General features: G+C 42.6%; 1 protein-coding gene across 2 annotated transcripts in view; it reads left to right on the top strand.

Moving 5' to 3' along the window:
• The first annotated feature begins 7,489 nt into the window (after nucleotides 1-7,489).
• Nucleotides 7,490-16,891, top strand: part of PIEZO2 (piezo type mechanosensitive ion channel component 2) — a 211,957-nt gene continuing 202,555 nt past the window's right edge. For both annotated transcript variants that reach the window (XM_083746718.1, XM_083746717.1), the window contains exon 1: nucleotides 7,490-8,671. In XM_083746718.1, the coding sequence (XP_083602844.1) occupies nucleotides 8,608-8,671 (64 nt within the window). In that variant the 5' untranslated portion in view covers nucleotides 7,490-8,607. The remainder of the gene's footprint in view (nucleotides 8,672-16,891) is intronic.

The following is a 16,891-nucleotide window of genomic DNA, read 5'->3' as shown; positions in this document are numbered from 1 at the left end:
TTATTGTTGATCTACTTAGCTTTGTTGGTCATCATAATTTCTTGTAGCAGTGTGTTCCAAAGGTGGATCTGTGCTTTTGTATTTTCTTTCTCTTTTTAAAAATTTTCTGCATGATTAATTTAATTAGCCATCCACTGGTCTTGGGTCTATCTGCTGGGGAAAATGTTTGCCAATATTGAGAGTGCTGCATGTGCATAACAGTGTATGGAATTGTATAGAGCACTGCAACATGACAGAGTCAAAGGTTAAAGCCTTTCCTAGGCCATTTCAAGCTCACAGGCTTATGCATTTTAATAGTGAATTATTATTCACTTTGCTTTTCAAATCCATCTTGCTTAGCTTCCTTATCTGAGATAGCCATTATACCTTTCAGTATTTCAGAAGTTCTGAGAGCCTAGCAGAATAAATTAAGGGGGAGCGGAGAATCCAACACTGTCAGATCCTTATGTATGAGTGTTCCAGAAGATGTCACGCCACAGCTTTGCAGAGAGATCTATATCCACCCCTCTTCTTTTCACATGAACATAATTGGGTCTAGCTTCCTTTCCCACTCTTGCTTTGAAACTTTCTTCCCATGTGCTTGAGTACTATCTCACTTCTCCATTCCATCTCCATAGCGGTGATGTACTGTATCTCCAGCCCTGGTATAATTCCAGGATAGGATGTTCTGTTTGTTTAGAGGAGGAAGCTAAATGTCCTGTTTTGGTTTGTTGAATTTGTATGGTCCTTTTTGGCCTCTGCACTTCCTGTTGGTTTATAGTGTTCATTTTTGGCTTTCTTTAAGTTTGAAACATATCATTATTTCTGGCAGTAGATCTGAAAGGGAACTCTGGGAATGGAGTATTTATTGAAGTTGTGTTTGGGAAAAATGCTCTTATGGCCTCCAACCCAAAACACTGTCCTACAGGTGTTCCATTAGCCCATGAAATGTTAAGATAAACAGGTCTTCCTTAAATTCTGCTATAAAAACGTTACCTTAGTTAAAAAGATGATTTGGCCAAAAGATGGCACTGCAACAACATTCCTTCTGCTTTAGGTGTAAGTGAGCTGATTCTGTTCTTGCATTCCCATTCTTTTCCTACTGTTTCAGTTAGTTGTAAGTGAGGATCATATGCACTGCATGTAAACTTTCATGTCTGAAGCAGCTGCACACATCTGTTCCACTGCGTGATAGGGATCCATGTTTGGCTGCAGTTTCCAACATATTTTTACAGTAAAATTGTGTGTGTGTGCTTCATTAAATGTGGTCCTGTGCGCATGCTTATATGCACAGCACACAATCTTAATTCATAGTGTATGAAGTCTTGTAACTGGAAATTAAAGTAGTTTATAATTTCGAAAACATTGTAAAAGTAACTATGCAGGCATAAACACTTCAAAAAAACATTTCAGAAATGGAGAGAGGGGTCATCAAAGCAAATAAGTGGTATTGCCTGCCTGCCAAAATGTGCATATGTTAATAGGAGATGCTGACAACATTTTTTTTGCTCGTGAATGGTTTGTTTAAAGCAATCTCAAAACTGATTTTCCTTGATGTGGGGGGAGGTACTGCAGGGTCTGGCCTTGCAACATTGAAAGAATAAGTGATCTGACTTTCAAAAGTGCTTAGCATAAGCAGCTACTAGAGAAGTTAATGGAAGTCTCAGATGTTCAAAACCTCTGAAAATCTCAAATCATAGCAGTTTTTGATATTGATTTCAGTGGAAGCTGGATTGAGGCTTAGCTACTTCAATAACCTTACGTAATGGAATTGCTTCTAAACCATTATGGAAGAGGTTTGATAATTTCCTTCTTTATCTGTGCTAGCGAAAAGCAAACCTTCCAAATCAAAATGACACATTTGATCAATTTTTACTAAAATACACTACCAGATGGAGTTACTAGTAATTCACTTCTAATTAGAAAATTTGCAGTTGCACAAAGTGTATTTTAGTATGAAATATCTCTTGATCACTATGCAATAGAGAATAGATTGCTAGTATCATAATCTATGTCAGTGATCTACTGTATGTCTTCCACAAGTATCTTCCACATTCATGTGAGTCACACACAGATCCACAGATTCTCTTTTATAAAGTGCACTATCATGTTCTCCCCCCACGTGCATCTACCCAACTAGCTTTTATATATTCTGCAGGGGATTAATCCCCACAGATGTAGAGTGCTTCCTAATTGCATGTCCTAGAAGGCTACATTTTTACTGGGATGTGACCACAGAGATGAATCAGTCCTCCATTATAGTGGGAAAGACCATGCCTTCCAGATATTGCTGGACTCCAACTCCCACCATCCCTGATCATTAGTCATGCTGGCTGGGGCTGATAGGAACTGGAGTTAACAACATCTGAAGGACCCCATGTTTCCCACCCCTGATCTATAGACTGCATATTCCTCAACAAATTACAATGGAAGGAACTATTTTTTTGTTCCTACATTTCCATGACAATGCTATACAAGGCTACTAACAAGAAAATCCCACTGAGTTAGTTAGGACTTGCCCCCTGATGTGTGTATAGGATTGCAGCCTTAGGTACAGTGGTACCTCGGGTTACATACGCTTCAGGTTACAGACTCTGCTAACCCAGAAATAGTACCTCAGGTTAAGAACTTTGCTTCAGGATGAGAACAGAAACCGTGCTCCGGCGGCGCAGCAGCAGCAGAAGGCCCCATTAGCTAAAGTGGTGTTTCAGGTTAAGAACAGTTTCAGGTTAAGAACAGACCTTTGGAATGAATTACCGGTAAGTACTTAACCTGAGGTACCACTGTACTATATTTCTAACTCACTTTGCCCAAGTATATCAGAATGTCAACCCTGTGAAGTAGATGACACCAAGGCTACACTTACATAGCTCAATCAGGATTTTAACTTCACTTCCCTGCACCTAAAACCAAGAATCTGGTTTTTAGGTAAATTAATAGCTACTTCTTATACCAGCCTTCACCAACCAGGTGCCCTCCAGATATGTTGGACTACAATCCCCACCATAGCCGTGCTGGATGGGACTGATGGGAGTTGTAGTACAAACCATCTGGAGGGCACCAGGTTGGTGAAGTCCACCTTGTAATATTTTGTTTACTAGAGTGCACATGTCCAAGTACAAAATGTACTTAGCCCTTGGTGGGAAAGGGTGGGATAAAGTGTAATAAGCAGATAACTGATTTAAAAATATGAATGGTGCATGAACGTATTATTTTCAGCTTTCCTCTCCCAAGTCCATCTGAATGGCAGGAGGTTTGGGGGGGGGGGGTTGATGATTGTGCTCACAAGCAAACATTTGAAAAGAAATGGTGAATAATATAAATGTGCACCATTCATATTTGCTACACTTTGTACTCATGTTAGCTATGCACAAAAAGTAGCATGGTAAGTGTTTGAGTATCTTTTAGCATGAGTCCCTTGCTATGGTTTCTCAAGGTAGACAGTGAGTTTCCTTAAAGTATAAGCGAATGGGAAGCACAAAGTATTCCTTGATTCAGTTCTGGCATTTGTCTAGCCCTAGCTCCAGCATGCCAACCTTTCCCTTGCAGTTACTGATATAAAAATAAGTGTATACACAGCCCTGGGTCAGTGGTAGCCTCCAGATGGTGCTAGACTACAGTTCCCATAATTCCTCACCACTGGCCATGCTGGCTGGAGCTGATGGGAGCTGGAGTTCAACAACATCTAAAGGGTGGCAGGTTCATGAAGGCTAGCCTACATAACCCAACCACCTTTTCCTAGGAGCAGTTTTTGTGGTTCCAGGTAGGACAGAATAACTCAATTATTTCCTGTTCTTCCCAGTAGGGATTGGCTTACAACATGTGTCCACAGCATAGGAATACCTGATGCTACGTAAAGGTAAAGAACCCCTGGACGGTTAAGTCCATTCAGAGGTGACTATGGGGTGCAGTGCTCATCTGACTTTCAGGCCAAAGGAGCCAGCATTTGTCCACACATAACTTTCCAGGTCATGTGTCTAGCAGGACTAAACCGCTACTGGCACACGGAGGACTGTGACAAGTGCCAGAGTGCATGGAAACACCATTTACCTTCCAGGCACATAGCTAGCTACTCCGGTACCCAGAGCGGTGGGGGCAGGGCAAGCCGCCTAGGTGGCCCCGTGGCAATCCACGCACCATGTAATCAGGGCGAATGCTATCATTAGGCCAACTAGGCAGCCACCTAGGCTGCAGATCCCAGAGGGGCACAGTAGTAAGGGTAAAGGTAAAGGAGCCCTGGACGGTTAAGACCAGTCAAAGGCCATTATGGGGTGCAGCTCTCATCTTGCTTTCACATCCAGGGAGCCTGCGTTTGTCCACAGACAGCTTTCTGGGTCATGTGGCCAGCATGACTAAACTGCCTCTGGTGCAACAGAGCACAGTGACAGAAGCCAGAGCGCACAGAAATGCTGTTTACCTTCCCACTGCAGTGGTACCTATTTATATACTTGCACTGGTATGCTCTTGAGCTGCTAGGTTGGCAGAAACTGGGACAGAGCAACGGGTGCTCACCCCGTCATGTGGATTCGAACTGCCAACCTTCCAATCAGCAAGCCCAAGAGGCTCAGTGGTTTAGACCACAGGGCCAAAGAGTCCCATGTACTCGGTGTATAGTCCCATGTACTGATGCTACACTTAACCAGAGTAAAGCAGAGTTTTTCAGTGTACTCAAAATGCTGGATCCCAACAGAGTTTCTCAAAATCACAAATTCTATTCTGTGCTTTTAGTTCCTATCAGCTTACTTTTAGGAATAAAAAACTTACAGCAAGCACCTTTTTCATTGAGCACAAACAACTGCCAAACTTTGTCTAGTCACATAGGATAGCTTAAGTGAAGTCTACTGACAATGTATATTTCAGTTTTGGCCAGCCAGGCATGTGAATTCTTCATACTTTATAAAAAAAGAAAAGAAAAATAATATCTAAATAGTTTTTAAAACTAAGCACATATTACATATAATAGCAACACTCACTTTAAAAATCTATTTTACAATGCATTTCTATAGACCACTATTCAACTGTGCAATCCTAGGTACATTTACTTGGGAGTAAATCCCACTATATTAAATTAAACTTATTCCCAGGTATGTGTACAAAGGACTGCAATATAAAAGTGAGAAAAAGCTAGCTACTGGACAGCCTGTACCTTGAGCTGTATTTTTTATCTTCTGGTCTTTTCAGTCCTACATTTTCCTCCTTGACTTCCATCCTCTCTGCTTGCTCAAGCTCCCCAGCAATTGGGGTTTTAGCTAGATGGTATATAAGTGGATGTGAAATTAGCACACACACACATTTTTGTTGATCAACATGTTAGCCTTGAAGAACACTAGTGAACATGTTAGCCTTACTTTGTATTTTCTGAGGAATGTGACAGAATCGACCCATGAAATGCATTTGGCATGTTCAGGCATTCTACAAAACCATGGTCTAGCTCTGTGTTAGGCTGGAAAAACCTGTAACCCTCTAGATGTTGCTGAACTATAACTCACATCAGCCCTGACCAAATGCTGGCCTAGAATGATGGAAGTTGGAATTCACATGATCTGGAGGACCACATCATTGTGTGAACAGGTCTAGCCTTCTCATGGGCTTGTATGCTTCTCCTCCCTTCCCTGGTCAAGTGATATTTACTTCTGCTTTTAATTAACTGCAGCTTCCTGAACTGTCCAAACCAGTTAAGCTATGGTTAACATTATGGTTTGTTTCAACAAATCAGTTGCGTAAACTATTCTTTAAGGGTGGCTTGCTGTAAAATCAACCACAATAAGTGTTAACTACAAAGTCACACCAAGTAAAATCATGGATAAGGAAAAGTGAAAGTGAATTTATCCTGTTCTGTCTTTACATTTTATCGTTAAAATAAGGGATTGACTTCATGCTCACACACACCTAAACAAAATGCATCATACTTTTTCAAATTACTTTTTTAAAGAAAGAAAGCTTGTAGGTAGGGCTGGGTGATATATTGATATATATGACCTCCTTTCTCTCATCTTTCTTCTACCAGCCCTTTTATCAATTCTAGATTGGATTTATTGTACCTAGAGATCACAACTGCTGATGGTCTAGTACCAATGTGGTGTCTTTCAGATCTTGCTGGACCTCAGCTCTCGTCAGACCCAGTCATGGCCAACAGTCAGTGATGGGAGTTGTAGTCCAGCATTGGGAACAGGTTACCACATTGGCTACCACTGTTCTGGTGTCTCAGGAAAGTCTCTTTGACACTGACTAGAGATACAGCAGGCTCTGAGAGGTCTGGGTTCTTTTGGGTGAGTGGAGACCTGTTTATCATGCCACCTGTATCGTGCTCAGCAACGACAATGCTGTCGCCCACTCAGTGGTACAAGTCTCACCATCTCACAGAAGTAGGCAAGAAACAAAAGTTGTTGCTTGCATTTATTTACCTGCTGCTATCTCACCTTGGTAGGTGCAGTGCTAAGGATTATGCTGCACCCAGGTAAGCAAGCTGCCTAGTTGGAGCAGAGTCTGTTGCTCATCCAAGGAACGGCTGCCTTAACGTCTCATGTGCATCTGTACTTCCTTTTTGTGGGTGGTGCAGCAGAAGAGACTGAGCCCAACCCCTTCAACTGTGCCACTCAAAGAAAGAGGGAGGAAGTTAGTATTAGAGCTGACATAAATTCTTGTGCACTCAGTCTGGACTGCCCTGCTGGGCCCAGTCCTCCCTATTTCGCCTCAGAACAGGGTGAGTGAGCAGTTCAGTGGTAGCGCACATGCTTTGCATGTACAGTGGTACCTCAGGTTAAGTACTTAATTCGTTCCGGAGGTCAGTTTTTAACCTGAAACTGTTCTTAACCTGAAGCACCACTTTAGCTAATGGGGCCTCCTGCTGCCGCCACGCCGCCGGAGCACAATTTCTGTTCTCATTCTGAAGCAAAGTTTTTAACCTGAGGTACTATTTCTGGGTTAGCGGAGTCTGTAACCTGAAGCGTATGTAACCTGAGATACCACTGTAAAATGTTGCAGGTTCCATCCCCAGTGTCCCTGGAGTGAGTGATCAGAAGTAGATGTGGCCGCTCTTAAAACTTGCCCTGTGCTCTCTCTAACCGCCCTGTTCTGTGCCCAATGAACCACAAGATGCCTGGGGTTGTTGATGTGTTGTTGTTCACTCTTTAATGTAAAGTTTTGATGGTACTTTAACCAATAAAACACACACTTTTATAAACAAAACAGCAACTGTCACTTGCTTAACCCTTCCTACCATACTAGAACGGGGGCTATCCATCCAACAGGGTAAGCTCCGGGGGCTCCTGCAGTCTCCCTGAGTGCAAGCAGAAGAGGGAGATGTGGACCTAATCGCCACCCCCACAAGAGAAAGTGCAGGCAGAAACAGCCTTCACCTCTGTGCATTTGGTTGCCCTCCAGGCGGCGCAATGGGGAAGCCTGGGCTCTCTGCGCCCAATCCACATTGCTGAACCAGCCGGGCACAAAATGAGCCGGCCGTGCCCCGCAGGAGGGGCTGACGCCTGGCCACCTGCGCACCTGCCCTCTCCAGCTGCGAGGACGGAAGCGCGGGCCAGAGGCAACGCGGCAGGGCGCCAGCTACACTCCACGAGGAGAGAAAGCGCGCGCAATTCGCAGCCTCAGCCCACTCGCGGGCTCCTGTCTCTTCGCGGAGGAATGCGCGGGCGACGACGAGTAGACAAAACGCCCACTCTCCTGACCGGGAGCAAGCCGCTCTCTCCGGACAACACCTGGCTCGTGATTAGTCCCGTCAGGGAATCTCCTGCGAGCCTTCTGGGCGAAGGCGGAGCTGCTGGAGAAGGCGGGCTTGCCGCCTCCTCAGCCGCCTGAAACTCCGGCCTCCCTCGCCGTCTTTTCCGCGATTGGTTCGGGGCCGCTCCATCCCGCCCCGTCTGGCCCGCCCCGCCGAGGGGGCTGGGTCACGCCAAGTTTCATTGAGGTGGAGATATGTAGGCAAAGCCCCGGGCTGTGGCGGCTGGACGGGAGCTTCGCGGCTGGGAAGACGCGCTTTTCTCGCCTGAGACCGAGCGAGCGCGCAAGGGAGAGCTGGCCTCTGGTCAGCTTCCGACGCTCCCGCGATGCCTCCTGCCTAGACGCTCGGGACAGTTTGGTGGCGCCTCGCTCGGAGCGCCCGAAGTTCGGCTGGTCCCCGACGGGGCGGCTCTTGTTATGTCTGGGAATCTCGCGCGTGAACTGTGAGGGTTCCGGGACAGGCGCAGCCATGCGCGACAGAGACGGCTCCGTTTGAGCTAATCTAAGGCAGCGCTCAAGGCGATAACCCCCCTCCCCACCCCCACCCCCCGCCCGCCCCGATGAGGGCTGGAGCAAAATGGTTCTCAAGTGAACAAACTAAAGACTTTCCTCTGCAAGAGAAACGGTGCGCCTTGAGTTGGAAGCCTTAAGAAGCGGATCTTGCTAGCCGCGCTGCGGAGTTGTTGGGCTTTTTCTTGCTTTTTGGACGGGCTTCTCCGGAGATGTCGAAGGGCTCTTGAGAAGAAGCCTGCAGGACGCGCAGAGAGAATGCTCGTTCGCTGCAGCCCCGGACAAGGGCGGACCTCAAAGACAGGAGCTGGCGCCTGGTGACATTGCAAGTGATCCTGGTCTCCTTTGTTTCGCCAAGACTCGCAGTGGTCCCATCTCCCAGCGATGGCAACAGAAGTGGTGTGTGGATTGATCTTCAGACTACTACTTCCCATCTGTCTAGTCACTGGTATGCGGAGTTTTTCTTGCTGGGACAGAGGGGGTGATAGTGGGATGCGGGCAATGTAAGACCGTTATTCTGGAAGTAGGTAGTCTTAAAGTCTCTTTCTTGAATGTAATAAATATCTTGGATATTTTTTCTCTAAAACTGAGGCACCTTTTGTTCTACAGGAATGAATACTGTATCATTTACCCCATACATATTATTTAAGAATAGCCTTATTTTAATACTGTGGACTTTGCCTCTCCTCTTCAAACTTTTCATTTTTACTCCACCTGATCTGAAAGAACCATTTCACCCCACGTATGTCAAATTAAATAGAAATTTACGCACTTTCAAAACTGATTTGTAGTGTAACCCTTTCCATGTCTACTCAGAAGTAAGTCCCCTTGAGTTAAGTTGGATTTACTCCTAGGTTAGTGTGTAAAGAATTGTAGCATTAGTATTTAAATAGTTTGCAGGGCAGCACTGGGTGAAAAGATCTGTTCAGTTTAATACAATCCTACACACGTCTACTCAGGAGTAAGTCCCATTCAGTATAATGGGACATTCCCAGGTGTATAAGGCTGCAGCCTAAACCTGTACAGAATTAATCTAATTTGCTGGCATGCTCTCCTACAGCCTAAAGCACAGTTGCATATTAAGAAGTGAAAAAATACATTTTTGCATTTACTGGGAAATATGCATGCACCATTGATTCCCAAAGATCATAGTTCTGTTTTAAGGCCACACCTTAAAAAATGGCCTTTACATGAAAAGCATATTTTACATATGTTTGGGGTTTTCTTACCTGAAAACAAAATCTAGTTTAAAAAACAAAACAAAAAGCAAGTTGGTTATGTTTCAGGCAGAGGAAAAGTTGGTTCTAGTTCCCTTGTATGACTAATATTAATCTACGTCCACCTTATTGACAAAACAGGAATCGGAATGAATAAATGTTCATCTTTTAGGTTGAAGTCCTTAGCACGCTTACTATGGAGTAAGACCCATTGTACTCAGTGAGTTGAGTTTAGGATCACACTTCATATATTACAGCACAGATATACTGCATGCAAGAGAATGAATCAAATAACAGCTGGTGAATGAACTTTGACTAAAATTGAAATACCACCAGGATTATTGTGGCCTGTTAGTACAATGCAGAAAAAGCATTAAGAATGGTGTCCAGGATTTAAGATCACGACGAGTCTAAACATTCAGATGGAGATTAACACATGGAGCACTGATATGTTACAGATTAAGCTTAATTTGGTAGCTCATTCTTGGTTCCTTATTTACCATTTATGGGTCAAGGCATTCATGGACTTGGTAATGCCTGTGACTTAAAGTCTGTGGGAGCACATTCCATTCACCTGGCACTCTGTAATTATAAATCCAGTTTAGATACTCTGTTCTGTTTCAAAGTATTGGTGTCTCAAACACATTGCCCACATAATTAGGTGGTGCCACTGATTTCCCTGTTGGTTGGGAAATCTGCATAGTGATGCATCTATGCTGAGTAACTTCTTCTAACTTTCTGGATAACCTCAGATGCTTCTTCACCTTTCTAAAAGATTTTGTTTTGACACATAGGAAGAGAGCATGAAAAATTCTGTGCCCTCACTGAATTTCACAGTAGTTGAGTGAATAGGCAAATATTCTTCAGTGGATGATACTAACACCAGCTAAATGCCGCATCTTTAATAGAAGGAAAAAACAAACATTTTATCCCTCATTCCAGTGCCCCAAAATCTTGTGGTTTCCATAAGCAGGATCACAAACTTGAGGTCAAGCTGCCCGCAAAACCGTAGCATCCCATAACCCTGTAGCTTGGTCAAGGCATGATTAGAATCATGAAAGTTTTGGGGTGGTGTTTGTTGTTGTTTTTTGCTGCTTTTAAACATTTGCTTTTGTATCTCTGTGGCGCAGAGGGGTGGGGGCCAGAGTGTATGTGCTGTGCTGATAAGCTTTCAATCCTCTCCTTTAGAAAATAGTGCTCCCAGTGTCTTCAGGACAAGTGTAGATGAATAGATACTATTAATGCAGGAATTTGTTTTTCTAGTTAAATAATCAACTGTATTCATTAACAGGCTAAAAACTACTGTGATATGCCTGCTGTTATTATCATCTGGACTCATTTGCAACTTAACACCAGTGTCCTGAACTGCCAATCATCATCTTTTTTTTTACAGATTGTGTGAATTGCCATCTGGAGAGGTTAGCATCTGAATATTGCGTAATTTAGAACCCTGTACAAGGTGATTATAATATTAAGGAGGGTGGTTCTGACTCTAGTTTGGCAGCATAGTTTCATGGCGCAAGCATGGAGAGTCATTTTATTTGAGCCAAACACTTCTCAGGAGTGACTTGGCGAAATGCACCCTTGAGGTGGAGCTCCCACCACAAGAGCCATGTTTCCTGTGCCTGAAATAGGAAGTACAACCTTGCCTTCCTCTGACCAGGGATTGCAAATCCTGATGATCTGGATCTCATTAAAACGCCTTCCTAATTATTTCTGTTCACTTGTGGAAACCATCCCAAATATTACAGGCTTTCAGCAGCTGAAGCAGCTGGATGAGGTTGTCAAGGCTGTTGCCCAGGTTTCAGAGCTTTTATTCTCCCCAAGTACTTTCCAAATCAAGTCTCCAGGATTCCCCATAACTCATACATAAACCTTGGAGGCTGCCCAAAGCTGCTTGCTATTAGGCTTGGACTTAATTGTAATTGTTGTTTTATTCATTTGTTATCTGGGAAATGCCATTGTCTGAAGTACTCCTGAAGAAATCATTCATCTTCAAAAGGCACTTTGTCTTGCATGTGCTTCCTTTATAGTAGAATGATTGGTAACATCTACATAGACACATTCCTCCATTTGATCCCTTTTGCCTTTTCCATTTCTGTATGAGACGCACCAATTGTTTTCACGTCCGTTCTGATTTCTCAGCCAGGCAATCTTTTACATCTCAGCTCTGTCAACTCCAAAATGCATAATATTTCAATTTCCCCTATCTACCTTTCAGGTGTGAAATGTGAACTTTATGTAAACACACATGACCACTTTTGAAGTTAGGGTAGCTGATGTGGTTCCATAGTCTTCTGACAGTTATCTCCCAGTGAAAGAGACCACATTCACACAATACGTTTAAAGCATTATTTCCTAGCTCTGTTTCCTTCCAGTTATCTCAGTCTTGCAGTAGCCCATTTATCTGGACATGAGCAACAACTGCTTCCAGGTAAGTAGCTTGCCAGGTCCATCATTTGAGCTATGTTGTGATACATTTGTGCATTTTCTTGTGATTATCTGATCACAATAGTAGTTAACATTAACACAACCTGCCTTTGTTAGTTGCTCTGGAGGGCATAGAAGTTGGAGATGCTTATGTCTCATTGGAATGAATGCAAGAAAGCAAGCTCAGATCAGCCTCTCTAGAGATGTACAGTGGCAAAGCTGTTCTGCATAAACTGGCTCCTTGTGAGCCTGTAAATAAGTTCTCTTAAGGACCCTTCTGATCCTAATTGCTCTTTCTTTGTGTGTGTAATTCCTTTTCACGTGATATTGCACATTTGGATTTTATCCGAATGCGATGGGGATGGGCCCCATTTCTATATAGAAATTGGTAATGAGAGGCAGCTGGCTACTCTGCGGAATAATGTATGTATCCAAGAGATTTAAACTGCAATTTTTGTTTATGCAGTGGGACTGTAAACAATTCTCAGCTTGTGAAGGCAAACTCCAAGTTGATGGCAGTCCAATGTACAACCCAGTTAAAGCCAAACTCTTTGGATTGGCGCCAGTTTAGTCCCACTGTTGTAATGGAAACTGATAGGCTTTAAGACTTGCTGTACAAGAATAAAAGCAGGTAACATGTGGCATATGATTTGGAATTGGCCTGTTAAAGTGTGCGCACTGCCTGGTCCCATGTTTTGGGTACTGCCATCCTCCCCCACCCCTAGAAAATGAAGCTCTTTGTTTTACCGAGAGCCTGAAAGGAAGCTGCAGGAGGCATGGACAAACATAAAAGTAGAGACTGATTTATGGACAAAAGCCTCGGCCCTGGGTCCTAGCTGCTGAAGATATGCTGTGGAGCAGATCAATGATTTATTAGTTCAAGTTTTTGTTAATGGTTTATTTAATTGACAGTTGCCTTATAAAATAGCTTGCTTTTTTTTCTTCCAGGACAGAGGGTTTGAATTTTCTTTGGTTGTTTAGGAGGGAGTATAGCTTAGTACTTGATTTGATGAACATTTGGTCTTTCATTAAATATATTTAATATTAGAGTTGCTGTCAAATTTTGTGGCAATTTTGGAGGTTCCTGCTCAGGCAAAACACTTGAGAAATTAAGGAGCAAAAGGAGTGTTGCTGAAAAGAGAAAAAAAAATTCATGGGATTACTGTACACCTGATCTTACTATAGTGCTGAAGATAGCCCTCAGCTGAGTCACTGATTTCCAGGCTATGTGTTTTAAAATGTTGTGGATAAAGGCCCTTTTTGGGTGTGTCTTCCCTATGTGGATATACAGGAATGTTGGAGGTGGGAGGAGTGCATTGAGTGGGTGGTATGCACAGGTGTGCTCTCTTTCCAGTTCCTCTTTGGGGCTGGGTTGACCTGATGACATTGTCTGCACCTGCTCAAGCTGTTTTGTTGGTATCATTATCTGCCTCTCATTAGCACTGGATTGCCTCTACACATTTGGATCTCATTAATAACTTCAATATGCAGTGGTAGTTATTAAGTCATGGGAGCTAAGTTTTACCTAAAGTTTGGAGTGACTACTAAGTTTCTTTATCAGAGGAGTATCCAAGCAATTTTGAGGGAAGTAAAACAATTTGATAAGACCAGCAACACTTCTCATCATGGAGGTGAAGATTTCTTTTTAATCCCTTTTTTGTACATTCAATTCATCCTTTTGGGAAAGTCTTAATTAGTCTTCTTTCTGACATCCTAATCTTTTTGTTCTAATATGTAACCCACCTATCTGCATTCCACAGCAGTGATGTCTTGCTGTAAGAGCTGTTTCATATGATGGGTCTGAATGAGCATCTAGGACAGGCTTCCACAACCTCGGCCCTCCAGATGTTTTTGGCCTACAACTCCCATGATCTCTAGCTAGCAGGACCAGTGGTCAGGGATGATGGGAACTGTAGTCTCAAAACATCTGGAGGGCTGCGTTTGAGGAAGCCTGATCTAGGATATTAGCTAATTTGGTTAGGTGTCATTTTCTTTGAATGTGGACTAGACAGTGAGACTGTTCATTATTGACTAGCAATTAGCATTGAATCCTGCACTTAGTATGGGATTTAAATCAGTGTTTTAATATGCTTTACTTGACTATTGACCTGTCATGTCTATTCTTATCCAGGATAGATTAATTTGAAGCTGCCCCCCAATGAGAGAACAATGTAAATTAAATTTTCTTGGTTTAATGCATATACTTCCCAAACAAGGAATGCATACTAATTAGTTGCTATATAACAGCTAAAACTAATGATAAACAGAACTTTTCTGCTGTTTTCACGAGGCCATTTGTCCCCTCTGTAAAGGGCCATTCTTCAATAAGTTTCAGGGAAGGTGAAATTTCTGTGAATTTTGAGCTTGAGTTTCACTTTCCGTTAAGATGAGGTGGGCATGGCTTGGTTCTTCTTCCCGACACATCCGGTTTTTTTACACTTAAAAAAGCCCATTAATATTGCTTTTGGTTGTTGCTGTTGAGACTCTCAAGTTTTCCCACCACATTTCTTTTCCCTGTTTATCCATGCGGATCTGACACAGGCAGGAAAGGGAGAGGTAGCAGGAAAACTACTGTGAGACTTTCCCAAAAGTCTCACAGTCTCGGACTGGCAGCCAAGATGGCTTTTCTGAAAGCATAAAAACCAGGGGTGGGTAGAAACCAAATCTCAGCCATCTCGAAGGTTCTGGGTAACTTACACCCTCACATCTCCAGGTTGGGCTTGGAGTGACCCCTCTGTGAAACTCTGGAAAGCTGCTGCCCGTCAGATTTGTAAAACATACCACCAAGTGAGATATTAAAAAGAGCAGGGATGACAGTCATCCCAGGTGCGCCCTGGAGCATACTATGCTTGAGGAAGCTCATTGAGCTGCTAGAGTATTCTGAATATAGATTGCCAAGCTGTTGAACGGAGTACTGTTCAGAGAGCATTTTCTCCCTGGATGTAATGGCATATGGGGATGTGGAGTGGGTTTGTGCTGTCCATATGACCATGGAGACGACTCAGTGACAGAACTGGGAGATCCTGCATTTAATTGAATGTGGGAACTTCCCAGGCTTTGTGAGGCAATAAAACATATTTTGTGTAATAGTTAAGAAGGCACAATGTAGAATATGTTTTGGGTGTGAGCCAAGGAATGGAAGAAGTTGTTAATTTGATCTGTGCTTTGGGAGGAAATGATGGGGGCTAATAAGGGTTGTGGGATGATCTGCAAGGGGAGGATACATGTTCTTTAAGGACCATGGGAAGGTAATTCTATATGGAGAATAGGCTGAGAAACATTAACTCAACTATCATTACGTAGGGCGAGTTATATTAGGAATGGGAAAAATGGCAGGTGAGAGCAGAGAGAGGAAGGTTAAATGCCCCCAGATGTTCAGAGAAGTAGCTTTTTCATTAATACTCTAAAACTCACTCTTGGGCTTTTCTTCTAATAGCTGTAAAAGGCATTACTGTATTTTGTTCCAAGCCATTTTTAAGAGGAAATAGACATGAAACTCATTTGCTATTTAAAAATGTTTACCTAACTGAACTCCCCTTTTGATAAGAGGCTGAAGGCATGCATTATTCTTGATATCATTATTATGATTATTTATTTACCACCCTTCACCCTAAGGTCCCAGGACAGGTGATAACAATTAAAACACAACATTGCCACATTATTGACAAAATGTGAGATAGCAAGTCCGAACTAGAAGTAAGTTTTGTGTTTTAGATGTCCGTAATAGTATAAATGCCACTGAAATGAGATGAAGCTATTTGTTCTCATTTGTGTTCATGGAAATGAAGCTCTGGTCACTACCTGAGTTTTCCTGCTCTGTTTACCTGCCCATTCTCTTGAATTTGAATAACTGTTCCAAATACTGTAGTGAAGCAAGAAATCTGTTATCAGACTTATTAGAAGTGATTACTGTATGAATCACTTCTTCGATGGATAGATAACAGATTGGGCACATAATGCTGCATTTGTTGGAGTGACTTCAAAGCTTATTGCTCACACTTGTGTATTATTCATTTAGTGAAAATATTTAATTGCCACAATTATTAGAGTGGTCATGAAGGAAAGAAGGTGGCCACTTAAATTCTAAGCTCTTCTCCAACACCCAGAAAAACAGCTTGGAGCAAAAGCCCTTAATGTCTAAATAAACAACCCCAAAACCTTGAAGAAAGGAGACAGGAACACAAAAGGATTCAGAAAAGTTGGAAATAAAAGACTTCACTCAGTTCTTCCTGCCTGGTAATAGAAGGCTCACTTCAAAATGGACACTTAATTCAGGCCACAGCCTAGATGGCACCGTTCTCAAAAAAGGTCCTTTCTTGTTGGAGAAAGAAAATGGTAACAATATCTTAAGAAAAGTATTTGTAGCACAAGAATCCATAAAGGAGCTTGGGAAAAAAACAAACTTTGGAAATAACTAATGCTTCCAATGAAACATGAGGCTTGACTCTTTAACATAAACAACTACAGCAACAAAAGAAGTATGCCGTATCTATGACAAAAAGAGCAAAAATTACAAAAAAGAAAATTTAGATATACACAACAAGTTTGAAGATGCAGAAAATCAAAATAGGAGAAATAATTTACGTTTTCTTTTCTTTTTTTGGAGGGAGTGGAATAGAATGTTCCTGTGCAATTTATTGCCTCATGGCTTAAATCACTGTTTTACAGACCTGATAATCTCTGCTGATGATTTTGAATGGGCATACAGAGTACTTGGACCCGAACTGAGGGAGGGATCTTTTCCCCTCAGCCCCAATAATATAATTGTCTGCTTTGCCTATTGGGGGAAGGAGGAAATGTGGAACAAACTGAGGATCCTAATATCCATAACATATAAAAACAGCCCTGTTATGGTGATCTGGGTTTTGAAACAAACACGTCCCCCCACCCAATCTATGTGCTTGTACAATTAAACTGCAAGTAGCAGGAATTAAATATTGTTGGGGCTTCCCCTTCCATCTTAACTTCATGAGAGGATTAACACAGCTCATAGCAACAAATGACATGAAAAGACTTGGTCT

Source organism: Podarcis gaigeae (assembly GCF_964106915.1).
Source record: "Podarcis gaigeae genome assembly, chromosome: 7".
NCBI lineage: Eukaryota > Metazoa > Chordata > Lepidosauria > Squamata > Lacertidae > Podarcis > Podarcis gaigeae.
This window is presented reverse-complemented; position numbering and strand designations above follow the sequence as displayed.